This window comes from Leptomonas pyrrhocoris (genome assembly GCF_001293395.1).
Source record: "Leptomonas pyrrhocoris isolate H10 chromosome Unknown, whole genome shotgun sequence".
Classification (NCBI taxonomy): Eukaryota; Euglenozoa; class Kinetoplastea; order Trypanosomatida; family Trypanosomatidae; genus Leptomonas; species Leptomonas pyrrhocoris.
In genome coordinates this window covers 797,596-825,042 of record NW_015438358.1, presented here as the reverse complement: position 1 = coordinate 825,042, position 27,447 = coordinate 797,596, and the positions used below count along the sequence as shown (strand labels likewise).

Genomic DNA, 27,447 nt, shown 5'->3' with positions numbered 1-27,447 from the left:
ACACACACACACACACACATCTATCCACAAAAGGAACACCTTTCCCCTTGGTCTGTTCTCTTTTTGTTTTGACACTTCAATAAGGCCGACGATGACTCCCGCCTGGTTGTAGTGAAGGAACTGCCGTGCGCTCTGTATTGCCTTTACATGAAACACAAACGCTTTCTCTTCTCTGTTCTGCGACGCATGAAGAAGGTACGTAGACGATGGCAGATGCGCACAAACACCAGGGTTTTTTTTGAGTATGCTTGTGATTGCGCCTTTTACTGCTTCCTATCTCCCCTGAAGTATTTTGATATCGCTGTGGCCCAACCAACTTTGTTTCTTCTCTTCTACAAAATAAGTATTCACGGTAAAAAGCAAAAGCCCACAAGATCAACAAATATCAGCACTCACGTTGCTCCTGTCGTATTTCTTTTCTTCTATATATAAGCCGATGCAAAAGCCGTTTTAGAGAAGAAAAAACACGATCAATTAAACAGACCCCGTCAATCGTTGCCCAACTGAGTATAAAAGACTTTTATTTCTCTCTCTGAGGTGGCTGGCTATGCAACAGGAACTTCGCATTTGGTGTGTGAGTAAAATACGTTGGCTATTGTTTGTACTTCACTTTGCCTTGGCATTGGCGGAGGGAGGCATGTTTACCTGCGACAGATATGAGACGCCGTGCTTTCTTCTGTCTTTTATTTGAAGCCGTTATGCTTCCTTTTACTGCAGCTCTTTTCATCTTCTGAATTTCCTCTATGACAATTCTACCTTTTGCGTTAATGAAATCGAAACCCTCCCTCCATTTGGCGGTATCTGCGCTCAACTTGTTAAAGCCTGAGCGAGGAATGATTGGATTTATGGATGGGAATGAGAAGTGAATCGTGTCAGTGATCCTTGTTTCTAAACATTTTCCCTTTTCCTTCTTTCCCAACCGCAGTCTTCAGCTGTCGTATTCTCTTTTCTTTCTCTTCCCGCCCGCCCAACCCCATTCCGCCCCGCTTTGGAGGGGGCTTTGTAAAAGAAGGCTGCCACTTCGTTAGTAATCCCCAATAATCAAAATATCGAACTTTTAAATTTTTCTCAGCCAATTCACCAGTGCTTAAGAATTTATAACTTCCTGTTTCCCTAAGACAGGAGACTGATTATGCTGTACAATTTGGATCATCTTCAATCTAACCTTTACTTTCAAACTATTTTCCCCCTTCACCTTTCTCTACCTAAACCATCTAAAATTATTCCGCAATTGTATTGCTTTTCCGAGAGACGAAATCACGTAGTAAAGGAAGCAGCAGTTACTGACCGAACTGAGGGACCTGTTTAGATCGAAACTCTCTTTTTCAAGCACGGACCTCGCCGCTCGTTCCTTTTTTTTTTTTAGAGTCCCTCCTCATAGCAAATAAAAAATGCTGAACAACAACGGTGTAACTCCGAAGCTGCCGAGTGGGCAGCAGATGACTCACATGCAGCTACCGCCAGTGATGCAAGAGCAAATTCAAGCCATCGCCCTGCAAGTGCTGCAGCGCCTTCTCAGTCCCCTTTTGCGTCGTCATCGTCTGCGCAAGGCCCGTCTCCTGCTGCTGCATCAGTACCTTGCGAATCACGTGTCTGCCGGCGAGGTGGAGGCGGCGGCGGTGAGTGCCCTGCAACACGTTTCGTTTCTCGGCGCCGTGATTCGCGATGTGCACACGGCGACCAACGCCACCGGGGCAGACGGAGCGGGGGCGGCAGCGCGGTCGCCGACGTCGACCTACGATGGCTTTGCGCCTACCACCGCCTCCCCCACCGCCTCCGTCTCTTCGCCTGTGGCGAACTCAGCTGCCGCGGCAGAAATACGCGAGCAGGTGCGGAGTGCCATGGCGTCGAACCTCGTGCACCTCTCCGTGTACCTGCAGGAGGAGCTGGTGGAGTGGGAGTGGGAGCCGGCGAGTGAGGTGCTCGTCTTGCTGGCCGGTGCGGTGGAGCGGCGTGGCGCCGCGGTGGCGGTGTCGCAGGCGGTGCCCGCCAGTCCGTTGTCCCTCGGACACGGTGGTGGTGGTGGTGGTGGCTCTGCGCCGGGCACGCGCCGTCAGTCCGCTGTCGCCGCGCACATTCCCTCCCACAAGGGCAGCCTTTCCTACGGCAGACCGGTTGGTGGCTCACGCCGCGGCTCGGCGTCGATGCAGTCGATCACGAGCACGACCACCACGCGAAGTTTCCCGCGTCGGGCCTCCAGTGGGGCCGGTGCTGAGGGGTTGTTCCCCGCAGCGGGCGGCGGTGCTGGTCGGGCGCACACAAGCGCTCCAATGTTGCAGGGTGCTGGTGGCGCGCTGATGGGCGATGCCGATGTGCGGCAGCTCGCGGCGCCGCAGGTGTTTGGGGAGCTCGCCTGTCTCGGTGGCTTTCCGTACTGCGCGTCGCTCTCGGTGACCTCGCCCACGGCGATCCTACTGCGCATTTCAAAGGAAGTCTATTGCAAGATGGTGAGCGAGGCGGTTCCCCTGGACGGTCGGCGACGGCTGCTCGTCGAGGCGCTGCAGATGCGGGAGCGTCTCATGCCGTACTACGCCCCGCTCACTCCCCCCCGCCTGCTGCTCTGCCCTTTGTTGACACACCTGCGTCCGGAGCAGCTGGAGCACATACGCGACCTGGCCATCCCGCGCGTCTACGCAGCCGGCATGGAGTGCTGGGAGAAGGGAAACCCGCGCCACATCTTCTTTATTCGCCGTGGTGTAGTGCAAATGCAGCGGGATAGCGGGGTGAGTGGTGGTGGTGCTGCTGGGATGGCCGGTGCTGGTGCTGGTGCGGGTCTCAGCGCCCGCAGTGCGGCTGCCTCTGAATTCTCCTCGCAGCAGACGGCAGCGGCCATGTCGCGCGCGAGCTACTCGCTGGAGCTGCCGAAAAACCGATCTATACTGGTGGAGGGTCACACCTACGGCGAAACTGGCTGTATCTTCGGCGACTCCCTCGGCGACCGCTACACCGCCGTCACGCATGTAGACATGTACCTTCTCCCTTTCCAGGTGCTGATCCAGCTGATGAAGCAGGTGCCCCAGGTACAGAGCACGGTGTACCGCAGCGCGCAGGAGCTGTCGCTCTTGCGCGATAAGGAGTGGCGGGGCGTGCTGTTCGGTCCCCGGCAGTTTGGCGTGGAGCTATCCAATGTGCACGGCCTCGTGCCTACACAAGGGACGCTGGCCGTCATGGCCGCCCCACCTGCCACCCAGAACACGGAGTGGCAGTCGATGAGCAGCCGCAACAAGCGAAGCAGCAGCACGCGGCCCGACCCTTTCGGCCGTCCCATCGGGGGCGGTGGAAACGGCGGTGATACCCGTCGCGTGACCGTTTTCGAGGACGTACCCAACAGCGCTCGAGGGACGGCCGGCATGGATGAACGCACCGGTGGCGGCTTGACAGGTGGGCGGGTCTCCTCGGCGCTGCTCACGGCGATGGAGCAGCTGCCGGTGATCAGCCTGCTACCGACTTGCACCGCGGACTTCGTGAAGGCGTGCACGCAGCAGTGGCAGTGCATCACCTACTCCAAGGGCGATGTTATCGCTTCTGCCGGGCAGGAGTGCAGCCGCCTTTTCTTGTTTTTCGAAGGCCGGGCTGGGGTGGTGCATAACGCCGCGCTGCTGCGGGAGGAGCTGCAACCCGGACCGTTCGGCGTCGCGGATATCAGCAGCGTTGGCGCCGCGGCCATTTGCCCAATTCCGGCAGGACACGTCGTTGGCTACACCTGTGTCCGCCGTCACCGCTGGACGCACTCCATCGTTGCCGTGGACGACGTGGTAGAGGTGTGGGAGATCTGCCGTAGCGTGTTTGTGCAGCTGCTCCGCACCCACGGCATGGAGCGGGAGATGCAGGCGGTGTCGCTGCAGCTGCTGCAGCCGCTGGCGGTGCAGAAAGACCGCCTTGCCGTGCTAGACTACCAGCCCTTGCTGCACCCAATGCCCAACTCACTGTGGCAGCAGCAGGCGGTGCCAAACGTGCACCCCGTCGTGACAAAAGAAGGCGCGGCGTGTTTTCCAGTGTGGCGCGAGGGCGACTTTCCGCTGGACCGGCGTGCGTCTTTGTCGGACAAGTCGGTGCAGAGGGGCAGCGTCGGCGATCGGCGCAGCACCTTGAATGCCGTCACCACTGTGAAGGTAGCGGCCATTGTGAATGAGCGTCAGCGCAGCATGAGTCAGCGCGGCGTTGATTCTCCCAAGCTAGTGAGTCATCCCTCCGCCAGCGCAGCGGCCATGTCCGACTCTGACAGCGGTGCACGAACTAATTTCATCGCCCGTCTCACCAGCGCCGCCGGAGATATTTAGAAAAAGCGGGCACGCGTCCCTTTTTTTTTTACTCAATCAATGGGCCTTTCGCTGTATCGGATTTCCTGAAACGAGATGGTGATGTGGTGCTTACACACACGTCTTTTTTTGAATGTACAGTAGCACTGCCATCGGAAAAGGCCACTGCTTAGAGCTCTTAGATTGTTCTTTTCTCCTTAGATTAATTTTGCTTTTTGCGGGTTCAGTATGTGCGCTCCCTCTTTTTTAACCGCTCTTTTGACTCGCTGAAATTTGTCCGGCTGCGTTATGTTCAGTTTTCCTGTTTGCGGTTTTCTTCGACTTCGCGAAAGTACGTTGTACCACATCAAGACCTCGACGGATCCCCCCGCAATGAAGAAAGAAGAAAATAACAGTTCTGCGCTCTACCGCAAGAAGCATTAAAAAAAATAGTGTTGGTAACTTGATTGTTTGCTTTGGTTGGTGTACTTTTTGGAGACCGGTGACAGACCGAAGCCTAAGGAGAAGTGTGAGGCCCTTCTACGTCCCTCCTTCGTCAATGAAGAGCAGGTCTGTCAGAGGGTGCTCTATGTCTTCAACTCAGCCATCTTTGCCGTTCTGCGCATTTCTCTCGCCTATTCATCTCCTCCTCCTCCCTCCCGCCCACCTTCCTCTTCTCTTTATGATCTTTTCAAACTCGTTTCTGTACGCATTTCGATGTTCAATTCCTGGAGAAACGCTCTGTTTTTAACAGTCCACGCTGTACAGCCCTATTTAGCTGGTCTTGGAAAAACAATCGCAGCACGACACAACGAAAGCAGCTATTCAAGTTTTTTTTTTAATTGTCCCCCTTTTTTCTGACATTTGTGGGGACGTAGCACGATTGTTTATACTTCTCTTGAAATCTATCTTTCCGTTTCCGTTTTAGGTGAGACTTCTATTTTTTTTCTTCTCACCTTCATTGCGGACTGCGGTAGAGGCGTATTTTCATTGTTGTGCTCTGTGTTTGTCAGACTGACGTTGGCGCTGTATAACGGTTAGATTATCTTCAAAGTTTTCTTCCCTGTGGTGGATAACGATTTTTTCCCCTTTTCTATCAATTCGCGCGGCAAGTTTATCCCTTGTTCTCTTCTTGTAGTGCGTAAATCGGCGGGCCTGTGGTGGAGGCCATCTTTCTTTTTCTTTCCTGATATTTTTGGCTTTGTTTGCAGTTGTGTTCGGTTGCCGAAACCTGATTTATTTATTCAACTAAGTTGTGGCGAGACTGGCGCTGGGCGCGCTGAAGCAACTCGATATTGTAGAACGTTGGTATCCTTCCCCTTTCCTTTTCCCTTGTACAACTAACCCCGTTTCTTTTTTTTTTCTGAAGTATTCATCGTTGAGGCCGCGGAAACTGCTTGTAGCTTGTCCGCTGGAAGCTACTTCACGCATTTATTGACTAACATTTCTCTGCTCTTCTCCAACTAGATCGTCCCGCGACGTCATGTACACGAGCAGCCGCTATCCCGTGGCAGGGGGCAACCCACATGGGCAGCCGGCGGCGTACGCGAACGCAAGCACTCCCGGTGCACCCGCCTACAACCCTGCGATGAACGCTATGAACGGCATAAACATATACGGCATGATGCAGATGCAGGCAAATTCCAAAGCTGCGATGATGAGAGGCGGGGTTGCGCCGCCGCCTGCTGGAGGAGCAACGAGTCCCAACAAGGGCGGCTACACCGCGTACACCGGTGGTGGTTACGCGACATCGGCGACGTCAGCGCCGACACGAGGCGGCTATGTCTATCCCCCTTACACGGCTGTGAACCAGCCGGGGATGGCAATGCCTTCCACCTCCCCTGCAACACCACCACCACCACCGCAGGGTCAGTTCTCACTGGCAAAGTCTATCGCAGTCCCTGGCGCCGCACCAACACCGGCGTTGCCAGCCCAGCAACAGAAGCCAAAGCAGGCTGCTCCTGCATCCCCTACGCCGGCGAATAATAATAAAATAGACGACTCAAACGGTGGCAAGAGAGCAGGTCGACACGGCAACCATCGCCGCCGGGGTGATAAAAAGGAGGGCGCCGCCACCACACCGCCTCCTGCGACGGAACTCACCGCGGTGCCGGGCAAGCCCAGCCGTCGTGAGCGCCGTCGTCGCGGCAGAGACGGTCAATCCGTTGAGCGCACCGACGATACCCGCGCCCCTTCTCCCGCCAACCCCGCTCGGCCCGATGACAGCACCGTTTCGTACCACAGCCCCAACCCCGCAGCCATTGTTCCCTCTACACGCAATCACGCTGGCGGTGGTGGCGAGGGTGGACGCCGTCGACACCACCGCCGCCGCGCAAATGGAGAAGAACAACGACCGCCGCAGCCCGGTCAGCGGGATCCCTCGCGAGACACCAACTCCAACACGCCGCCCCACCACCGGCGTCACCGCCACCGCGGGCGCGAGGAGGTCCGGCCACGACGGCATCATCGCAACCACCACAGCGACGTGGTGACACGGTCCGAGTCGACCTCGCTTCGCCCGACAGAGCGTGTCGTAACCCCGACGGACGACGGCAAGAGGCAGCACCGCCACCGCCACGAAGGTGATGGCGGAAGGATGGGCGCCGCGCGCTCGCCGTCGCCTGCCGCGCAAGTCCTTTCGCTGGTGCCACCGGTATTACCATCCTCAGCGAAAACTTCCACCGTTGTCCCCCCCGCTGTCTCTCCCAGCCTGGCAGGGAAGAAAGCTCTCACCATTCCGGTGCCCCCGCCGGTGGTGGTGCCAGCGCCGCCCGCCGCCGCAGCGCAGTCGTCCGCACCGGTGAGCAGCGCCAGAGGGCATCACCGACACCGCAGCCACAACGACTCGCGTCGGCCGCGAACGGCGTCATCGCACTCGTCGTCGTCACGAGCGTCGTCACCGTCGTCCTACTCGTACTCTGATAGCAGCGACTCCCGCAGCGCGTCCTCGCGCTCCTCTCGCAATAGGAACCACCACCGCCGATCGGGCCGGGACCGGCGCAGTGGGCGGCGACGCGCGTCTCCCCGCTCATCGCGCTCCTCCTCCTCGTCGACGTCGTCCGCCGCGGCGCGGCATCGCACGAAGGCGGCGTCGAACCCCGACGCTGCTGCCACACCAGTGGATGCGACGAAGGCTGGTCAGCAGAAGAAAGGCAACCGTTTGCTCAACCTTTTTCGCCGCAGCAAGTCGTCGACAGCACCGGACGTGGCGGCTGAAGGAGCGGCACCAAACGGACCGGGTCCGCACCCGACCCCGTTGATCATGCCGGACAAGAGGCTCTTCGACATGCCAAGCTCCGCGCCGTCGGTGCCACTGTCGAGGGATGACGGTGTGGCGGACAAGCGGGAGGGAACTAGCCACGGGCAGTCCTCATCGCGCCGTCATCACCGAGAGCACTCGACTGACCGTTCACCGAAGCAGAGGAACAGCCCCCACCCGCCGCAGATGACGCCTGGCACTCCAGGGGCTCCGGGTGCAACTCAAGAGGGAGCAGCAGCACCGGGTGACAACAGCAGTGGCAATGCCGGTCAGCAGAGCAGCAAAGCAAAGAGCTTCTTCGGGTCGCTGTTTCACAAGAAGAAGGACAAGTCTGAGCTCGCCACCCCCGTCGGTAACACGTCGGTGGACAGCAGCGTGAACGAATGGATGTCACCGCGCTCGATCCCCTCTACATCAGGTAGCGCCTCCCCGTACACGCCGAGCCAACCGGGATTCAACAACAACAGTCACAGCAGCACTCCACCTCCCTCTCATGATGGCACGCCGTCGGTTGGCGGCTCCGCAGCCGGCACCCCCGCCTTACCCCTCAAATCCGGCTTCTTCAGCAAATTCATGAAGAAAAAAGTGAGCAAAACGGTAGCCGCACAGCAGCAGCAACTGGAGACAGATCGAGAGGCGCTGAAGGAGTTGGACTCGCAGTTGGAGGAAGGACGTCGCGTCCTCGACGCCTCGCGGGAGCTGCAGAGAGAGCACCGCCGTCGTCGGCACTCCGGCGACTCGCGCGGCAGCCCACGCTCGCGCAGCGGCAGCCGCCATCACTCCTCGCCGCGGCCGCACGACCACCACGAACGCCGCAAGGGCCATTCGCCGTCGCGCCGCCGTGGTGATTCGCGCGGTGATCACCATCGCTCCCCGTCCTCTCGCTCTTCCTCATCCGGTCTCTCGCGTTCGAGATCGTCGGTCACCTTGAGCCGCAGTGCGACTCCCCCCCGTCGAAGTGTGCGTGACAGGAAGAAGCGTAGTGACAAGGCGGTGAACGACATTTAAGGGCAGCTCACCAGCTTTGTGGCTCATATAAACAACAGTGGTGTAGCTGCACGTCGTCGTTTAGCGAACGACGTTGTTCACGGATAAGGCTTTGCATAACTTCAGCTAAGATTTCATATTGAACTTTGTAATGCTGTGCGCCGCGTAAAAAAACCCTGCTTTTTGTTTTCCCTTCTTTTCTTTTTAAATTTCTTTCCGGCGTTGCCTTTCGCGTTGCGTTGGTTTCTCAATTCGCATACATCTGTGGTGCATCGCAGTCTCTTTAAAACGGCAGCAGCACTAATAAATTTATACTTTTCTCCTTGCTTATTGCTGCATGTTCTACGGAACGGAACTGGACAAACTCCGATTGCTACGTCGGCAGGTGTGTGAAACTTGCTATTTTTATTTCTTTTCTTCGTCGTGCGTCCCAAAATTGCCCGCCGTCCCCCTTCACCCTTTTCGCTTTGCTGGACACCACACCGGTTAGGTGTGCGTGAAAGACGAAGGCGCGGTAGGAGAAAGCCACGAACTCGTGTTGATATGCGTGTGAGACAGTCGCACCGTCTCGCACCTCTTTTTGTTTTCTCTTCTTCTTTCGCACGTGCAGAAATCCTTCAACGCAAATAATAATAATGAAACATCTGATTTGATAAACAGAAATGCTCATTTTTTTTTTAGAAAGCAACTTTTCCATAATGCTGAAGAGAAAGTATGGTAACTCAACATGCAAGACATGCATGAAAGTAAAACCGACTGGAAACAAATGGCGACGCTGCTGCCTCTTCACTTCTCTCTCTCTCTTTCATGGGATGCAGTAAGGAAAGAAAAGCCAGCCAGAAGGATTGAATCACTCTCTTCCCCTCATTTTTATTTTATTTTATCGTAAACAGCATTCTCCTTGTTGTGATCCCCTTTTTTATTTCTTCACGAGCTTCAACCTCCTCCATGTCTCTTTTACGTTTTCTTTCCTTCCTGTGTTTCTCTTCCTCTCTCTCTACAGTAGGATTTAACTTACGCAGACGCGTGAAGCTGCAGTGAAGAGAGCGCCACCTACATTGCAGCGGCAGCCAGCGCTTTTTCCACTTTTTGCCCAGATCGTAAATAAAGGCAGCCCGGGCCGTCGATGAAACCGAATCCAGAGCTTTTTGATTCTGCTAGATTCACCACTTTCCCGCTGCGCCTGTTTGTGCAGCGGCATATTTTTATGTGCTGCGTTTCCATACCTGCGCAACAGCTCCCCACATGTCGTCGTCTCCTGCACCAGAGCACGCCTTGGCATCATCGCCCTCCGAGGTGCCGCTCACCAGCTCGAAGTCTATCGTGACAGCTGTGGGTCGACTTCTGATGGATTACGCACTTCAACTTCGCGACGACGTCGGCCCGCCTCACCGCGATGCTCCGCATGCTGTGATAAAAACTGAAGACAACGATGAAGGGCGGTCTTCCGCGGACGATAAGGGAATGGGTGCGTTTGTCGACGGCAGCGTGGCCGCAACTGAAGCAGAAGTGGCTACGCAACTGACGCAGGCGGACGTCGCAGAGTGCCGTGGGCGGCTGCAGCGTCTACAGCGCATCCATCGCACCCTTCTTTACTCCGTCGGAGCGCCCACGTTAAGCAACAGCAATGATGGCCGTGACGGCTCTTTCGTTGCTTCGCAGGGAGTCAGGGAGGAGGAAGATGAACGCATGGACGACTACAGCGAGACCATCCAGCGCAATTCTGTACTTACAAAAGTGCTCCGTCGACTGGAGCGAATCAACCAACGATTTCAAGGCACATCGAGCGTTGTCGCCTCGCAATTTCAGCCCACGATGGCAAGCTTAGCAGACACAGATGCAGACATAGCGGTCAACAGAAATATGGCCGACATGGCGTCACAGGAGACCTCACGCACTCCTCGCACCGTCGAGCCGTTGATGACGCCCGTCTCCCTCGCTGAAGGTGCGCTGTCGGCCTTCAGTCGCAACGTTGGCGTTGTATTTCGGCGTCGTCCTGCCGGTGGCGTGGCTGCCGGTGCTCCCGCAGGCGCGCCACTGGAGGCATCGCGTAGCTCTACCAACGGCAAACGAGCCCGCGAGGGGGACGAGGCGACGAAGGAACCTCTCAATCACTGGGCCACGCTGGCGGCGCAGCAGCGCAAGTCTCGCTTCGCCCTCTACACCCTTCGCTCCGCGCTGCTGCCGCGGGTCGACCTCGTCTGCGCCCCATTGTATGTTTCACCGGCCGTGCGCGAGCTCGCGCAGCTCAACGCGGCCGCGGAGTGCTTTATGCTGGAGCGGGCCTGGTGCGTGCACACGAAGGCGCATCTGCTGCGCGAGGCACCATCGCTGGCCCAGGATGTCGAGGTGCATCAGCAAAATTTGCGCGAGGCACTGAAGAACTACCCCCTGGCCCGTCAAGAAGAGTACATCCGCAACGTCAGCTACCTGCGCTTTGTTTGCGCGGATTACGGAGTCCTCCGCCTGTGCGTGCAGCATGCCCTTTTCGTGGATCTCACCTACGATTTGAAGCGGAAACAGTGGACTCTGTTAGCTCTGCATTGGAATCTCTACACCACCGCTGCCGGGGCATCTCTCATCTCCTCCGCACTCACCGACACGACGACGGCGACGAGTCCAGCGGCAGCCGCGGCACTACAGGGCGACTCCATTTCCTTTGATTCCGATTCCTGCCGCACGTCCGAGGTACACCAGCAACTCCAACCTGAAAACAAAGAGGCTCTCTTTGCTTTTCTTCAAAAGGCGTTTACGCAGGGCGGTCTAAGCGGTGGCGTGCAGGCGTCAAATCGCTTAGCGTGTGCCGTGGTGTTGGACGCTCTCGCCACCCAGCTGCAGCATCTTCAGCAGTTTTTTTTCACAGGCGGCAGCATGGCGCGCTTGATTGACGTAGAGGTGCGTCCTGGCACCTTCATCAGTTTTCATCTCACCTTACCGGAGTTACTTGGTGCAAAGCACAACACGGCTACACCCGCCGGGATGGATGCGGTCCACGTGAAAGTTGCTGTGTGTGGCGGCACCGTTATGATGGAGCGGGTGCGCGGGACAGACCTCGCTTCTCGGGCGGTGACGCTGCTGCTAGGTGCGTCGTCTTTACTTCCGTCGCAGAGTTCTGTTGTGAAGGGCCCTGCGCGGGTTGTGGTGGATATGGAGGCGTTACTGTGGCAGTGCCTTTCTGCTGAGAACTGAAAGCTTCTTTTCCTACTTCGAGAAAAGGACATTTTTTTTCTAGAAATCCGAGAGCGTCCTGCAAGGGATAACTTACGCGTTGCACCGGCTATACGAGCTGAATCTACGGTAACAACTGTCTTCTTCCCACATCACCATATGCAAGCACGAACGCAACCACTTTAACAGGTGTACCCTCCTTTTTTAGCGGCTCCTCTACGCTCATCAACTTCGGCCTACTGCAGCGCAGAAAATAGGAAGGAAGCCGTGCACAGAGAAGGACAGGTGCGCTCTTCGTATGCTTTCAGTCGACCGATGCATCCTTTCTATTTGCCCCCTTTTCGTTGTTTCCTCCCGTGCAGGTCTCCTTTTTGTTTTCGCTTGCATCTTTCTCTCCTCGCGTTGCGTACGGGTAGGCAAACGAACAGCGCATCAACCATCTTTTTCGCTACAAAACGGAGTGCTGACAACCAATACTGCTAATGTAGAGACAGCGACACAAGGACAGATGCGTTCGTCCACGTCTGGATCCACCAGCGCACCAATGGGACACCCCGTACCGCCAAACGCACCGGTGCAGTTCAGCCTGCTGTATCGGCTACACCACACCGCGTGCTCCATCACGGCTCGCAACTCCACCTCGCCGCTTCGCCTGTCCGGGTCGTCGTCTTCGTCTCCTTACGCCCCATTCACAGCGGGTGCTGATGCCAATGCAGCAGGCTACGTGACACCGCCACAGAGCAGAACACATGCCATTGCTACCACCACGGGCCCCTACCCACACCCACCCGTCTCCTCCTCCCCTACGTCGTCTCCCCCGGCAACGTGGTCGCCCAGCCCAAGACATCGCATGGCGGGCGACGCAGGTCAGGGCGTCTCCTCGACGCCCTTGCTCTCCACGATGGACAAGCGAGAGCTGTCCAAGGTGGTGGTCCGGGACGCCGTGTACGCGCGGGTGCTGGACCTGGTACCGGGTCGACAGCATGTTCAGGTGGCAGTGTGGACGCTGTCGCCGCACATCATTCAGATCGATGGCGCGGTGGCGGTCGCGGCTCCTCTGCACGATTCGGAAGGGTTTTTGTCTTCCTTCTCCACTCTGAACGAGTCCGACTTTCGCCGGGTGGTGCAGGAGCGGTTGCATGAACTGGCGGTGGATGCAAGCCTCTTCGCGTCGCTTCTACAACCGTACCTCGGCGATGTGGGCTGCCGGGGCGACATTGTAACGGCCACGGTGGACGGGGTGCAATGCTGATTACCCACAGGAGAGGTAGATGCCGTTCCGCGAATATGATCCTGATGATCTGGTTTTGGTCAGACGGTTGGGTTTCTTTGTGGTGCCCGTAGCTGCGGCCTGAACACCAGTTCCATTGCTTGAATTGGCGACCGATGCGCTGTCTTCTCTGTGTGACGTTTTCTGATGGACTTTTTTCGCGAACCGCCTCCGTTTCGCTTTCTTCTTCCTGCTGCGTTGCAGCGGTTTTCGCGTGCGCCTCGCTGTGAGGAAGCTGCAGCGATGGCTGACAGTCTTTCTCAAGCGACGTACGCAGCAGCCGCAAGCTGTGAAACAAACAGCGTAGATAACATTTTATTTTCTTTTAAATTGATCTTCGTCCTGTGGTGCACAGAAGTTTCTCTGAGCAGGGCAACGCAACCTCCTCCTCCTCTGTTTTCCCTTTTTTCTGGGCTTTACCTGTTGCCTTTCTTTTTCGGTTTCTAATTTCGAACGAAGTCCGTTATTTCTTCTTCTTTCTCCTCTGTGGTAACTCAACGCAGTCCGTCGCACGTCGATCCTACGCTTCACCCAGAAATTGTTCTTGGGACGACTACGCGCATCTCCGATGCATGAAGCTCGCTGGTTTCTCCTATGCGGTTCCTCTACTTTGGGATCTGCACGCGTTTTCATCTCTTCTTCTGGCCCTCACCCCTCCACTTTCTTACGGCCACGTTGCAGCAGCTATCAGAAGAGAAAAGAAAAGGGCTGCTCTTCACGCATCACAACTGTCGGCATTGACGGTAGCATACAATTGTTTTAACGAACAGAATAGCAAAAAAAAAAGAAGCTGATCACGATGTCAGCAGCGCTGCCCCCGTCGTTCACGCGCGTTGCGAGACAGACACTTCAGCACGACCTGGCCACCATCACAAAGTGGGATCCCGCTACTAACAAGCTGCAGTGTGCGATCCGCGACGCAGGGTATTTGGTCATCGACCTGCCCCGGTTTTTCATGTACTCGCACAGCAACTACGGTGCGATGCAGCGCTACATCCGCCAGTCGCGCATCAACAAAGGCAAGATCAACCCCGAAGATTTTAAAGACGTGGATACGAACGTGCTGCGAGAAAGCCTGATCAAGTACGCGCAAACGAAAGGCCCTCTGCAGAAGATCGACTTTCGCTGGTTCTACTGGATGTACGCCATCATGATTGTTTATGTCGGGTGGCAAGGGATGCACCTGCAGTCGCTCCTGGATGCACGCGTCGACCGCATGGGCGCCTCACTGGATCAGCGACGCGACATGTACGATGACGACTACCTAGAGGAGGTGCGTCCTCGTTGAGAGCTCCAAAAAAAAGGCAAAAGAATCCTCGGTGCAGCAGTGATTCTGGAGGAGGAGCGACGCAGCAATCATCCGTCAAAAGCGTCACTGAAAACAGAAGATTATGGCTGTTGATGTAGACTGTCATGGACTAGTGTTTGCATAGTTCGATCGATGCTTTTATTTTTCCTTGGCCTTTTGCTCTTGCGGCTTCCTTCTTCTGTGCTGGTCCGCGCTAGTGTTTGGCATGACGTGATGGTGAGGGAGTCTCGTTGGGTGGATGTTATGCAGGAAACATCTCACATTTACAAATCACATGAAAATAAAATTAAAAGATCAGATGTATCTTAATTCAGGTTCCGCCCCCGCAGTCATCCGACAAGTTTTTCGGACATGGCAGAGACAAACCCCAAAGACGAGTCTCTCATTTCACCAACTCCGCCATGGTGTCTTCTTATGTACGTGAAGGCACTAACAACTCTTCAGAAAAAGAACTGAAAAAGAAGCTTTGTTTGTTCTTCCGACTCTCCTCGTGGGAGAGTGCTTGGAAAGTCTCGCATAAAAATTATTATTTACTGCTTTCTGGGCTTCGTGCAATTGTCCTCCGTACACTTGAATATCTGCTACTCTGCTCTCCGCTCACTTCATTCTTGAGAGGGAAGAATAATATAATAACAGGATAGCACAGCGCACGAGTGCTGGTTAAACGGGCGATATCGCTGCTTTACTGCGCAGTCACCAACGACAACGACGGCAGCCACAATCAGCACATCGGTACTGCGTTCAATTCATTATCCTCACATCATCCTAACTCCTTTCTCCTACTTGGGGTACTGCGCTAGACGCCGAAACAACTGCTGAAAAGGGATAAGAACGCAGTAGTCATGTCAGGAACCGACGGCAAGGAGGATAAGTACGAACAACTGCTCGCCAAAATCGACTGGCATGCACCGCACCCACCGAAGGGGTACCAATTCGGCGCTGGCCGCGGCGCAAAAGGCTTCGTCACGACTGCGGAGCTGACGACGGCGGGCACGACAGGCGCAAAGATGACTCGGGAAGAGAACGATTTCTTTTCTGCGATGGAGCGGATGGAGGAGCGGAAGAAAGTCCCCAAAAAGACGAAGGGAGAGGATGATGACGAGGATAAAGACGGCGAGAAGAAGAAGGGGCTTCACACCACATCCACGGCTGGTTCTGCAGCGGGTGCTGCGGTGCGGGTGAAGTTGTCGCTGGATGATCTGGCCGCATTGGAGATGCCGTTTGCAAGTTCTTCCGCGCAGACGGCTGTGTCCTCGCGTGGGTCAGCAGCGGCTCCTGACCCGACCACCACCGGTGCGGAATCTGATGTGGCTGCTCCTGCGCCGACGATGGCAGCTCCCTCAGCTTCCTCGTTGGTGGTGCGCAGTGCCCGCACAGAGGAAGGCGACGCCGCAGAGGAGCACATCTTTGCCGATGAGCGCGTGCTGACGCCGTACGACGTTCTGAAGGGCAAGGCATCCGCCGTGCAGGCGGGGCTGCATAACGTGCTGACAATGGGCTCGACAGAGGAGCAGACTACCTGGATTACGCACGCCCGCGCGTACCGCGAGATGGGCATGACCCGCCGCGCCTATCAGACCCTCGTGGAGGGCTGTGCCGTCACGGGAACGAAGGGCAAGCGAATTTGGGCGGAGCGGCTGCGTTATTTGTCCCGCGACAACGTAGCAGGCCGTCGCCGTCTGCTCGACGAAGCGACCAGCGCCTGCCCAAGTGAGGAAGAGTTGTGGACGCAGCTGCTGGACGTTGTACCACCGCTGGAGCGTGTGCCCTGCCTTCAGCGTGCGGTTCTCGCCTGCCCTTCCAGTGAGCATTTGTGGCTGCGGTTGGTGCAGTTCGTGCCGTCGGTGCAGGACCAGCGCGTGCTGCTGCAGAAGGCTCTTCAGCACACCCCGCACCTGCCTCTTCTGTGGGCCCGGTTGGCGCGGCTGGAAAGCTACAAAACCGGAAAGGAGATGTTCCAAGCTGCAGCGGCGCGCTTCCCCTCACTGGCGCTCATTATTGAGGCGGCCAAGTACGTGGAGTGGTACGCGCTGTCGCGCTGGGCAACGACGCCACACCCGGAAACACAGGCATTCGAAGAAGAGCAACTGCCCCAATCAGTCGCGGTGGAAAATGGAGGTGGTGACGCACCGAGCCTTTCGGAGCGTGAAGAAGAAGCGGCGCAGGTCTATCGTGTGTTGCGCTCTGCAGACAGCGAAGTGGGCAACTTAGTGCGCACGGCTCAACAGAATTACTTGAACCTCGGTGAGGCGGGCTCTCGACACGCGTGGCTCTCGATGGCACTCTCGTTGCTCCGTTCAGAGAGCAAAGGGTCAGCGTATCCTGAAGCTGAGACGAAGGAGGAGGGCAACGACGTGGCAGGAAGGCCTACCGCCACCACCACCAAAACTGGCTCGTACGTCTGCACTGCCGCACAGATGTTTCTCAGTGTGGTAGATCCAAATCACAAAGGTTTGAGCGCCAACGCCGTCCCCACAACGTGGCTGAGCGACTTGACTGCTCTGTTCCCGGCCGAGGCGGTGGCCCAGCACGAGGTGCAGTGCGCACTGTGGTATACGTGGGTGTTGCTCCAGCGGCAATACTTGGATGATGTCGTCAAGAAGGGCAGCGCAAGCGGCAATGCGAGCGCTGCGCTTTGTTCCACTCTTCTGTTTCCATCAGCGACTGCCGTGTCGAAGACAAACGCAAAAGAATCGTTTGCTGTGCTGGAAGCGGCCTTTCTTTCCGCTCCCCCCACGGCGGTGCTGACGGAGCTTCCGTTGCTGCTGCGCCGTGTCTCCTGCGACTTCACGGCGGAGGAGGAAAACACCTTCAACGCAGCACGCTACGGGCCTGCCAATGCAATCCCAAAGACGGAAGAAGAGGAGGTGGAGGAGCTGCGGAGGCCTGCAACGTCGGCGGTTGCGGGGCCGGTGCCTTCTGCGTCTCTTTCCCCTTCAGTGCGGGCGCAGCACCTCCCCCCTTCGCTGATCGTTACGGTCGCCGCCACGCTGGGCCTTTCGGCACGCGCTACCGCAATTGTTGCTGCATCGACAACTTCATCACCGGCTGCCGCCCTCCCGCAAAGCCTCAGCCCTTTCTTGGAAACTGTGCTTGTCGAGGTACCCTTGACACTCTCCGAGGCGCTGTACCGCCGTGGCTGCTATGCCACTGCCTTGGCGGTGGTGGATCTCATGCTGCGGTCTGGCTCCTCCAGGCCCGCCTCGGATGGAGTGCTGGAGGATGCAGCAGTTTTGTCAACGCCCCACACGGGGTCGACAACACCCGCAGATGAACCACCGTATCTTTTATTAAGCGACCTGCGTCTGCACATTGCGCGGGCGAAGCTCTTAGCAGCTGTGGACGACAGCGCCGCAGCCGATCGTTGTTTGCTGGAGGCGATCAACACGGCCGCTTCCCACCGCAACCGCCACAGCAGCAACTATCATCTCTTGCAGGAGGAGACGTGGGTGAAGCTCGCGGTGCTGCGTCGCAGCCAGGGGCAACCAATCCAAAGCATCTTGCAAGACGCCCTGCAGCAGTGTCCGAAGTCGTGGAAGCTGTGGCTCATGCTCCTGGAAGAGAAGCGGCGCGACATCGACGCTCATCAGCGGCGGCTGCGGGCTTCGCTGTCAGCGACAAAACACTCAGGCGGTGCAACCGCACCTCGTCTGACCACCGCCGATATGCTTCGCATGGACGATACCTTCACAAGCGAGGTGCGTGAAATCAGTGTCCTGTGCAAGAAGGCAGTGAGCGCCGATCACTGTCGCACCGTGGCGGCCGTATGGATCTTCGCAGCGCAGCGCGTCGAGGCGGAGTTCTTGCAGAACGTCCCCGCGGCCCGCGCTTTGCTGAGCGATGCGGCATCAGCCTGTGCGGCTAGCGTGTACAGCACTCGTTCGCAGCTCCTCGCGCGGGCCCTGTCTCCGCAAGAGCTGGAGAAGCAGGCATCTGCCTTGGCGCAGATCGGCGTAGCGCAGGCGAAGCTGGAGGCGCAGTACGGTACGCCAGGGCAGGCGCTGGAGACGGTGCAGGAGGTGCTGCAAAAGCTACCCAAGACGCGGGACGGTACGATTGCGATGACGCAGGACGACGCGGTGGGGGAGTTGCTCAGTCTTTTTATTTCCCTTGAGCCGCCGGCGTCGCGCGGCCGGGCGGCGGCGCAGGTGATGCGGCAGTGGAAGTCGCGCGAGCCGCTGGCGCTGTGCGCTGTGGCGCAGCTGTACTTCACTGCCGGTCAGTACGCCCGTGCGCTGGACCAGGCCTTGAAGGCGGTGCAGGCGAGCAAAGGCCGCTGCGGGGATGCGGTGGGGCTGCTGTGGCGCATGGCGGACCAGCCAGCGATGCAGCCCTTTGTGCGACGGCAGCTGTACGGCAGCGAAGGGGACGACGACGCAGAAGAGGATGGCGGCACGAAAGAGAAGACCGCCCTGACGGAGGATGCGCGTCGTGGGGACGTGGGAGCAGAGGCGGTGCAGCAGTGGGTGTTGTCGGTCATGGTGTCCAGCGCTGCAGCCGGGGGGGTCTCTGAGGAGAAACGTGCGTGGTCTCCATCGGCAACCTCTGCCGCGGTCGCATCGGGGGCGCTGCTCGTGGTGCCGAAGAGCGGCCCTTTGTGGCTGGCGGTCGCGAAGATAGAGGATCCGACAAACGTGACCATTCGTGGTTATCGCCGCCCCGTGGTCGAGATGCTGCGTGAGGTGGCAAATCGGATCGACTTAAAGGGACACGAGTCTGGCGTAGCGGCACCGCTGCGTACTCAGCGTGAGGGCTAGGCAGGAAGAGAGTGCTGTTGCTTTCGAAAGAGATGCGGTCACACGGGCGCAAGCTACACGAAGCCCCGAAGGAATTGCGTAAGCGTAGCGCTAACTTTACTCTCCCCCTTTTTTTCGCAGCAAAATAGTGCATCGTTTAAACCGCGCTCGAACACGCGTCAATGGCAAAAGAAGAAGAAAAACCATGCCAGTACGTTCTCTCAAACCTTGCCTATTTTTATACATGTGGATGAAATACCTTCCGCGTATATATACACAGAGGGACCTGCGCGCCTTCATATTCACGCAAGCAACACATTCACTCTTCTCTCCTTTTGTTTACCACTACTTCCTTGCCACTTTTCCTTGTTTTCGCTGTGTCCTGGGAGAGGTCACCTCTTCTTTTCCTTCACTTCACAGTTTATTATTACTGTTATTATTGTCATTAGATTTTGTCTTCTGCTGCTGTCATTCATTCATGGAAAAGCACGGAGATTTTGGCGAATAATCTTTCCTCCTCACTCTGTTACATGCATTGGAAACGTGTGATCCTACCCGTTTAAGAGACCAAAAGGGCTCTTGCGTTTGCGTTGCGTGTCCTTTGCTGCGAGTTGTGTTAGAGCCGTTTCGCCGCCTGCGCAGACTCGATTCGTGCGTCTCACGTCGACATTTTCTTCTCTTTTCTTTCGAGATCAGAAATAGGCAGAGACTCCTCGCACCGTCTTTACTACACATATTTTTTATATTTGTTTTCTTTTCCGTCTTTGTATCGGCAATCATGTCAGGTGAAGTGAACTTCTCGGGCTCCGACGTCGACTCGGCCGATGAGTGGGCCAACCCGCCGCAGCGTACAAACACAGCACCCATCGCCGCCGCTGCCGAGCAGCGCGGTGCGGCTGCCGCTGGCACGCGGAGTTTGGGGGAGATGGACGCCGTGGAGCGCGACCTCGCAGGCGACGCCGTCCCTGTTGTGTTTGAGCTGCCCAACGGGGACCAGTACGCCGCAAAGTTCTTCATGGGCCAGAGCGTGGAGCACCTGAAGGTGCTGCTAGAGAAGGAGAAGAAACTGCCGTACGACACGACAACGCTCTACCTTGGTGACCGCATGCTGCTTGATCCTCTCTCCTTGAGCGACCTGCCATTTGAGGCGAATGTGGAGAACCACGTGAAGGTGGTGATGACGGCATAGAACGTGTGCAAAAAACATCAGATGAGAGGAGGAAACGCGTAGGTCAGCCGACTGCTGTCATGTCCCTCTCTTCTTCTTTTCTGCTGAACGGAGAAAAGCGAGCTGCGGATGTCCTACCCCCTCTCAACAACACAAAGAAACATTTTTGCTACCGTTTTCTCCTTAGCAACCTAGATGGCAGCCAAATCCACACTTTGCCCACTTTTTTTCTTCGAAGTTCTTCCTTCATCTTGTTAGCGATGCTGCACGGCGTGTATGGTTCTATCATCGTGTAAATGCGGTTTGACAGGGTGCCCCTCCAGAGGTGTTCGTGTTTGGCGGTGTCGTTTGGCGCTGACCGCCTTATGAAGCGCACATCTTGTTGGCGATGCCCTGGCCAGTGTCCCCTCAGCTCTTTACCACGCTCGATGGGGTGTGGTGGTTGCTCGGTAGATTGTTTCTCTTCTTATTTTTTCTCTCTCTCAACTTCGTAAGATGGTGTTTTACTTCACTCTTCCCTTTTATGGTATCTTCGGTTTCTTGTTTTCAGTCACATCGTTGTCTTTTGTGTTCTTTTCAGTGCTCTTATCGGTGCTTCCGTTGGCTTTTGCTCCACTTCGAAGTGGGTCGTGCTTCCTTCAGCGACAAGCGAAGTTACCACGCAAAGACGTAAAGCGGAGCCCAGGAAGTAGAGGAAAAAGGATTAGGCGTGGGATGCGTGAAGGGCAGCATGCAAGATAGCGAGTGCTACCGCATGAAAGGATGTTGCGTCTTTCAGGTCTTTCTCTGCTGTGGCACGTTGGCGTGCATCGCCTCAATCGTATCTTCTCAGAAAAGATGAAACAATTTACTCGCTTACGCGTACACCAAAAAAAGTGCTTCAGCCTCGTTTTCTTTTTTGTTTTACCTGCTCAGCCGATTCTGGCCGGCTATTCATTCCTTTCAGAATCTTTGTGCCGCCGTGCACACCACACGCCTGCTGGCATCATGGTTTCCGGACGAGATCCACCAAAAAAGAAAAGCAGCGCTCGCGACCCAATTTGAATGGAGAAGATCTCGCGACGTCACGATGGCCTTGCGTGGCGAACAATGGCACCCTTCTTTTACCATCTTTTGTACCTCCTTCTCCCATCGTTTCTTATTACCTCTTGGAACCAAAAAAAAACCCTGTCGATAGTCTAATCCGACTTGCTTTCACACATACTAATAAACTGTGTTGGGGCAGAAGATGTGGAGGGTTAAAAGCAGCGGCCTCATTGCCGGGTTCACCGTGACCTGCGCTTTGTATTACAAGCTCTTCGCTCTCACACTTATCGACGACGGCGAGGCGCAGAACAGGAAGTACGAGCTGATTGAAGGCAAGCTTTCCTGTGCCGCAAATGAGGCGATGGCCGCCGCGCCGGCTGAGTTGAACGCAGCATTGCGAAAAGACAACGCCCCGGCGTAGGCGGTCGGTTGTTGTGTTTCGTTTTTGTTTTCTCTGAAGTTGATCACAGATGAACGCGACGTGAACGATACGACTGCGATGTGCATTTCCTGATAGCATCTCTCATACGAACGAGCTGAAAACACCTCCTCCCCCTTTTCCCCCGTTCACACAAGCCTGATGTGGATGGAGCGTGCATGCAGCGCGTTTATTGATGACACAATCTTGCTCTTCATTGAAGGAGAGCGATTTGTTCAAAGAATGAAAGGCGAGTGCAAGAATCCAACGTACTGTGAGGGGGGGGGGGTACTGTTTTCCCCCAAAGAACCCCAAAGCGACTCCTCCTCCTCTTTGTGTGCTCGAGACACCTTCAATCGTATAAGAAGGCCGTGTCTCGATCCGAGAGCTGAAGCACATTCCCTTTTTCTTTTCTGACCCTCTTCTTTTTTTTTTCCTCATCTTTTCATTGGACACAAGACACCCAGAGGTGAAGGAATACAGTTAATACAGGGCTGCCAACGTGCCTAGGGTAGAGTATCGTTAAGTTATAGAGTAGAGGAGAACCATTCTTCCACACACACACACATACACACAAATGCACGCAGAGATACACAGATTGGTACGCCATCTTTACTCGAACCCGCGCCGCTACCCGCCATGCTGCCGCATCGCATTCTTCCACAAAAGCCGCGTCACATCGCCCCGTCTATTCACGTCCTCGCCACGCGTCTGGCTCAGAACACCGCCGATCGCATTACTATCGGCAACACACCACTACACATTTTGCACCTGTGCGACGCGCAGTATCTCGCACCTCTCTTCCCCGCATGTCACTCCTTGCGGGCCATCACGGTGCACCTCAAATACGTCGCCTCCGCCACTGCGCTGGAAGCCTTTCTTCAGGGTGCGGCGAAGTGCTCTTCGGTGAGGGATGTGTCGTTGATCGGCGGCGCCACGCCGATGGAGGCGGCTGCCATCGCCGCCGGACTCGCTGCTTTTGCCTTCGCGGAGAATACAACATCACCGCCGTGTGGGAAACAGCCGCAGCAGCACTTCACGAGACTTCCGCCGCGGGCGTCGTGCGGAATGCAAGGGGGATGGGCGTATCGACGCGCTCCTCATCTCCCTTCACACCCTTCACCAACCGCGTCAGAGCTCCAGCAGCCTCCCATGACCGCCAAAGCGCGCCTGCCTAATCGGGAAAAGCTTTTTGGGTCCCCGGCGGCCTTTTCCTGCCCGATTTCTCCCTCCTGCTACAAGGATGGTCACCTTGCTCGTCCTGCCACGGAGAAGGCTGATGCAGTGAACCAGTCATCTGGCGCAGCTGTGCATCGTAGTCGGGCGTCGCTTTCAACTCCTTCATCTCCTTGCGCGAGGTCACCGGCATTTCTCCTCGCGTTGCAACAAGCACCAGAAAACGTTCACGTAGCGCTGGAGCTGCACCGTGTAAGCGAAGAGACCAGCGCGCTACTGTTGGCGGGCCTGCGTCGCGGGTCGCGTATTCTCTCCGTCGCCGTTCACTTGCGTGTCAGCACCGCAGACGCGCGACTTATCGGGCTGCGGTTTGCGCAAACGGCAAGGCAGGTTGCATTGCAACACCGTCAACTGCAGATTCAGCAGCCGATCCAAACTCCCGGCAGCGCGCGTCTCCTTCACCCTCCATCCGAGAGTACAACAGCCTCCCACAGGAGCACCGCGACGACGAGCGCTACAGGTCGCAGATTACGTGTGCGGTCCGGTCCACCTTCTCCAGCCGTTTCGTTATTGTCTCCGACGCATCGCGAGTTTCGACCTCGTCTGCCCTCACAGTACGAGCGCCACGGCGCCAACATCGCGGGGAGACATGCCGCCTACTCGCCTTATTCGCCGCACCTGAAACCCTCTCCTTTTGGATTACCGGCACATCACAGCGCTTGGGCACCAGCAGCAGCAGCATCGTCAGCCGCCGCCGGAGTTGGGCAGCGGCCATTTTTTCCCTTCGCGCATCCCCACACACCCGCAGCCACCCCCATTGCTTCGGACGCCCCTCCCCGCGTTCAGGTGGCTGCTGGTTCCGCACGACGTCTCGCCATGAACGCCGGACAGGTGCGAGGAAGGACGCGCGAGGATGCCTATCGCCGCCGCGGCCGCCACTTCTTTTCGTCCGAACGGAGAAATGCGGTGCCCCCTGCCGCGGCAACGCCGCCGTGCGCGTTCGACGCCCCGCTGCCGCCGCGACTGCGGTGTGGACCCCTGTGCGGCCGTGTTGACTTGGCACAACAGGTGCGGACACCTATCCCCCCGCGCCCGATCGCATCGAACATCCCAGATCATATGCGTTCCAAGCCACGGCAACCCACTGTCTCCCAGTACTCTGCACGTCATTCCTCCTCCTCTTCCTTTTCGCCTATTGTGGTGGATCCAGACGGCTTCCGACGCGGCCGTTCCTCATCCTTTTCTTCGTGGTCGTCGCGGTCGACGTCGCCGCAGCCGCGTCCTCCCGCACCGCCGCCGCCCCACTCCTCCTCCTCCGCTACTGCGGCTCGTGCTGCTCTCGCTTCCTCGACGCGGCGTGACCGCTCCTGCCAGCGCGTAGGACCTCCAGAAGGCTGGTGTGCCTGGCCTGTACGTGCGCCGCATCTTCATGAACCGGTGGCTCGCGATCCATCGCGTCTCCGACGCTCTCCGCACGCCCCAGCATCAGCGAGGCTGTGCTCTCCGCGGTATTGTCTGCGTCGCGGCCGCGATGGTTTTTTCGGGCTGCCACATCGACACGATCCATCCAACACGAACGTGGCGCGGCCGCACGTGCCGTCCAGCGTGTCGCGCCATACAACTTGTTCGAGTCGCGAGCAGCGTTCCCCCTGTTCGTGCTTCGTGTGCGCCACATCTCAGAGCAGGAGAGAGGACGCTCGTCCGCGGTCCGCTGCTGGTATTACTGCTGCCGTTGCTGCACAGGCACGGTTGCCGGCGTCACCACGTACACCCACCATGCCACGCAACCGCGTGAGAGAGGCGATGCTGCGAGCTGCTGTCTCTGCGGCAGGGTCGCGGCAGTCGCGGCCGGTGCTGCCTTCGCCGTTTTCACCTCCCTCGGTGCCGTCGTCTGCGGCGTCTTCTCCGTTGACGTCGTTGTCACTGCGGCACCGTCCATTGCAGAAAGACTCTCCGGCATTTATTCCGAAATCGAACACGGAGAGCGAGACCAGCAATGACGCCTACTCCGCCAACGCCTCCACGCCGGGCATCACCGCGCGGACCCCGGAGGAGCAGAAGAGAAGTAAGCGGCCTTCCAGCGGCGCCGGTCTTGAGCCTGTCGCAGCAGCAGAATATCGGAGGCGACGATCTTCGAGTGGTAGTTGCCGTCTTGAAGGCATTGATTCTGCCTGTTGTTCTGCAGGCGCTGCCACGGCGACGGCCGCTGCGGGACATCAAAACTCGTGTCGTTGCGCTTCGCGCACGCAGCTGCCCGCGTCCCCCTCGGCTGCCCTTCCTTCCTTTCTCAAGGAGACGATCACCTCGTCTGACACGACGACAGAAAGCGCCGAAGAGCAGAGCGACGGCGTTGCAGGCAGCGACGGGTACGTGGTGTACCCCAAATCACTCAAGTTTCTGCGTGCGCGTGTGGCGCAGATCAACCGACATGTTGTGTGGCATCAGGTGAAGGCTGCGAAGGAGACAGAGGAGCACTCGAAGCGTCTCGCCGCGCTCGAGGTGGCGTTTGCTGGGCGGGTGACGGAGCAGCTTTCCGACATTTTGATGGTGCTCACCGATATGGAGCACGGCTCTCGCAGTGGTCGCCGTTAGTCCTTCTTTAACCCGGCTCGCAGAGATTCATTAAATGGCGACATTTGATTGCAGCTCGAGTCAGGACTCTTTTTGGCGCCGTCGTCCGCTTTTCGTTTTTGTTTTGTTTCCCTTTGTGCCTTCTCTCACTTACTGCTACATCGCTGCTCTGCGTCTAATTTCCACAGTCAACCAATTTCTATTCATGCAGGAGCTTTTGTGTTTTGGTCCTGCGTATATATACATATGCGTGTGGGGCTCTCTTTTTCTAGGCCACTAGTAATATTAGTAGCAAAGCAGAGGGCTGCAAGTCCTGCTGTGCCTTGTCGTCGCGTAGGACGGTGGTGTGTCATGGCTACGTAGTCCTCGGCTCTTATTTTTTCTTTGTCAGACTCACGACCTGTGCGGCTCTGCGCCGCCGCGCTTTCGTGTTTGCGAACTTCCCTTCTTTCTTGCCGTTTTAACCTCTTCAGCCGGCCGTCTTTTTTTTTTCAAATTGCACATCAACTCCCGTGCTTGTTGTTGGTGCTGTCACCACACTCAAGACGGCACTATCGTCGCGTCGTCCACGCTCCCCTACCGGTTTTCTTTCTTCGGTGTTCGTTTGCGAAGGCGAAACGAGGAGTTTTGTGAGCGACCACGCTCTGACTTTACAAGTGTCAAACACACGCACCCACACAAACAGGAACTGGAAGCGGCTGCACCGTCACACAACGCGTCTTTTATTACTTGCTCATTCTCACACAATATACTGCTGCTCCGTTGGGACACACACACACACACAAACACGCAAAAACGATTTAGCATCTTTCTCTGATGAAAGGAAGAGCCGTCAAGACGATCGCTTCGATTGCAGATGTCCGAGCAGCCGTCGCGCGCTTCTGCGACGCGCACCTCTCCCGCAAGCTCGACACCAAACCCGTCGCCGACGTCCATCAAAAGGTTTCCACCTGCGTGCACGCGGTGGACGCGGCCATGACGCCGTACATCTTCGGCTCCACCGCCGTCTTGGGCGTGCACGAGCACGGTAGCGACGTGGACTTTGTATGCCTCAGCCCGGCAGACGTCTCAGACGGCACCGGCGCGGATGCCGTGTCGGAGGTCGCGAAAGGCTTACAGGCGGACTTCCTCAACCGCCTCAGTGAGGAGGTGAAGAGGGAGCACTTTTTGTGGGACATCGATCTGGTGCGCCGCACCCGTGTCCCCGTACTGCGGGTAAAGGGCGGGATGGGCACCGACGGCGTGAGCTTCGATGTGACGGCGAACCGCCGCAACGGCGTGCGCAACAGTGCGCTGCTCCGCTGCTACTTGACGCAGCACCCCGACACACGTTGGCTGAGCATGCTGGTGAAGCAGTGGAGCAAAAAGACGGGCCTCAACGCTTCGGTGGAGGGTGGGTGTATCACCTCCTACGGGTGGAACATGATGGTGGCGTACTATCTTGTGCAGCGCAACATGGCGAAGCTTGTACCCGTAGAGTCCTGCGACGTGGCCCAGATAGCCCCTATGCCGCCCTACCTGCCGTTGGATGCACCGCAGCAAAATGGGCAGGTGCTGGCGGAGATGATGCAGGATTTCTTGCACTTTTACCTCCACGAGTTCAAGCCGGAGACAGAGGTGATAAGCTTGAACCGACCGGCGGGGGAGACGACGAAGGAGATGCTGTCGTGGACGAAGAACGCAGAGGATATGGCGCGCATACGAGGCGAGAAGGTGCACTACCGGTGGTGCATTGAAGACCCGTACGAGTACAACCTGAACGTCGGACGTAACGTGACGCCGTTCAAGGCGATGCTTCTGCGCAAGCATTTAGAGCGGGCTCAGGAGACGGGGCTGCTGCTTCTGACACCTGTTCCGGCGACCGCAAAGAACGCAGCCTGATGTCGTCGTCGTCGTCTTGGATGGGAAGAGGGTGCGATGCGGTGCACACACGCCGTGACGGGCGTGCGTGTTTTTAGGGGTTAAAAAAGAAAAAGAGGAAGAGAAGCCAACGGATGTTTTTCTGAGAGCTTTCACAGATTCCCTTTTTTTTTCTTTCATTAGTTTCTTTTTGCATCCTTCACATTGAAAACACTGGTTTAAAGAACACACCAGAAAAATTTACACTGACCAAGACAATTG

General features: G+C 56.9%; 11 protein-coding genes across 14 annotated transcripts; all 11 read left to right on the top strand.

Annotated features, from left to right (window-relative positions):
- Positions 1-147: 147 nt before the first annotated feature.
- On the top strand, positions 148-432 carry ABB37_01319 (hypothetical protein; the record flags this gene model as incomplete). Its single annotated transcript, XM_015797770.1, has 1 exon — positions 148-432. The coding sequence occupies one exon, from the start codon at positions 148-150 to the stop codon at positions 430-432; it is 285 nt and encodes a 94-aa protein (XP_015663290.1).
- Positions 433-1,391: 959 nt separating this feature from the next.
- Positions 1,392-4,280, top strand: ABB37_01318 (putative mitochondrial hypothetical protein; the record flags this gene model as incomplete). Its single annotated transcript, XM_015797769.1, has 1 exon — positions 1,392-4,280. One exon carries the CDS (start codon positions 1,392-1,394, stop codon positions 4,278-4,280), a length of 2,889 nt encoding a protein of 962 aa, XP_015663289.1.
- A 1,441-nt stretch (positions 4,281-5,721) lies between these two features.
- On the top strand, positions 5,722-8,505 carry ABB37_01317 (hypothetical protein; the record flags this gene model as incomplete). Its single annotated transcript, XM_015797768.1, has 1 exon — positions 5,722-8,505. The coding sequence occupies one exon, from the start codon at positions 5,722-5,724 to the stop codon at positions 8,503-8,505; it is 2,784 nt and encodes a 927-aa protein (XP_015663288.1).
- A 981-nt stretch (positions 8,506-9,486) lies between these two features.
- Positions 9,487-11,673, top strand: ABB37_01316 (hypothetical protein; the record flags this gene model as incomplete). Its single annotated transcript, XM_015797767.1, has 1 exon — positions 9,487-11,673. Exon 1 carries the CDS (start codon positions 9,730-9,732, stop codon positions 11,671-11,673), a length of 1,944 nt encoding a protein of 647 aa, XP_015663287.1. The 5' UTR covers positions 9,487-9,729.
- Positions 11,674-12,013: 340 nt separating this feature from the next.
- On the top strand, positions 12,014-13,367 carry ABB37_01315 (unspecified product). The gene has a single exon (XM_015797766.1). It carries the CDS (start codon positions 12,161-12,163, stop codon positions 12,902-12,904), a length of 744 nt encoding a protein of 247 aa, XP_015663286.1. The 5' UTR covers positions 12,014-12,160; the 3' UTR covers positions 12,905-13,367.
- Positions 13,368-13,602: 235 nt separating this feature from the next.
- Positions 13,603-14,210, top strand: ABB37_01314 (putative mitochondrial hypothetical protein; the record flags this gene model as incomplete). Of its 2 annotated transcripts, none has more annotated exons than XM_015797765.1 (1): positions 13,603-14,210. In XM_015797765.1, exon 1 carries the CDS (start codon positions 13,722-13,724, stop codon positions 14,208-14,210), a length of 489 nt encoding a protein of 162 aa, XP_015663285.1. In that variant the 5' UTR covers positions 13,603-13,721. The 2 variants fall into 2 exon arrangements, with proteins under 2 accessions (XP_015663285.1, XP_015663284.1); XM_015797764.1 differs by having other exon boundaries at positions 13,606-14,210.
- A 635-nt stretch (positions 14,211-14,845) lies between these two features.
- On the top strand, positions 14,846-18,988 carry ABB37_01313 (hypothetical protein; the record flags this gene model as incomplete). 3 transcript variants are annotated; one of them, XM_015797763.1, is made up of 1 exon in its annotated part: positions 14,846-18,988. In XM_015797763.1, exon 1 carries the CDS (start codon positions 15,074-15,076, stop codon positions 18,986-18,988), a length of 3,915 nt encoding a protein of 1,304 aa, XP_015663283.1. In that variant the 5' UTR covers positions 14,846-15,073. The 3 variants fall into 3 exon arrangements, with proteins under 3 accessions (XP_015663283.1, XP_015663282.1, XP_015663281.1); XM_015797762.1 differs by having other exon boundaries at positions 14,851-18,988; XM_015797761.1 differs by having other exon boundaries at positions 14,867-18,988.
- Positions 18,989-19,386: 398 nt separating this feature from the next.
- On the top strand, positions 19,387-20,156 carry ABB37_01312 (hypothetical protein; the record flags this gene model as incomplete). The annotated part of the gene is made up of 1 exon (XM_015797760.1): positions 19,387-20,156. The coding sequence occupies exon 1, from the start codon at positions 19,746-19,748 to the stop codon at positions 20,154-20,156; it is 411 nt and encodes a 136-aa protein (XP_015663280.1). The 5' UTR covers positions 19,387-19,745.
- A 1,155-nt stretch (positions 20,157-21,311) lies between these two features.
- ABB37_01311 (unspecified product) lies at positions 21,312-21,582 on the top strand (the record flags this gene model as incomplete). The annotated part of the gene is made up of 1 exon (XM_015797759.1): positions 21,312-21,582. The coding sequence occupies exon 1, from the start codon at positions 21,364-21,366 to the stop codon at positions 21,580-21,582; it is 219 nt and encodes a 72-aa protein (XP_015663279.1). The 5' UTR covers positions 21,312-21,363.
- A 455-nt stretch (positions 21,583-22,037) lies between these two features.
- ABB37_01310 (hypothetical protein) lies at positions 22,038-25,347 on the top strand (the record flags this gene model as incomplete). The annotated part of the gene is made up of 1 exon (XM_015797758.1): positions 22,038-25,347. Exon 1 carries the CDS (start codon positions 22,219-22,221, stop codon positions 25,345-25,347), a length of 3,129 nt encoding a protein of 1,042 aa, XP_015663278.1. The 5' UTR covers positions 22,038-22,218.
- Positions 25,348-25,798: 451 nt separating this feature from the next.
- On the top strand, positions 25,799-27,207 carry ABB37_01309 (putative mitochondrial poly(A) polymerase; the record flags this gene model as incomplete). The annotated part of the gene is made up of 1 exon (XM_015797757.1): positions 25,799-27,207. The coding sequence occupies exon 1, from the start codon at positions 26,143-26,145 to the stop codon at positions 27,205-27,207; it is 1,065 nt and encodes a 354-aa protein (XP_015663277.1). The 5' UTR covers positions 25,799-26,142.
- Between the last annotated feature and the right edge of the window lie 240 nt (positions 27,208-27,447).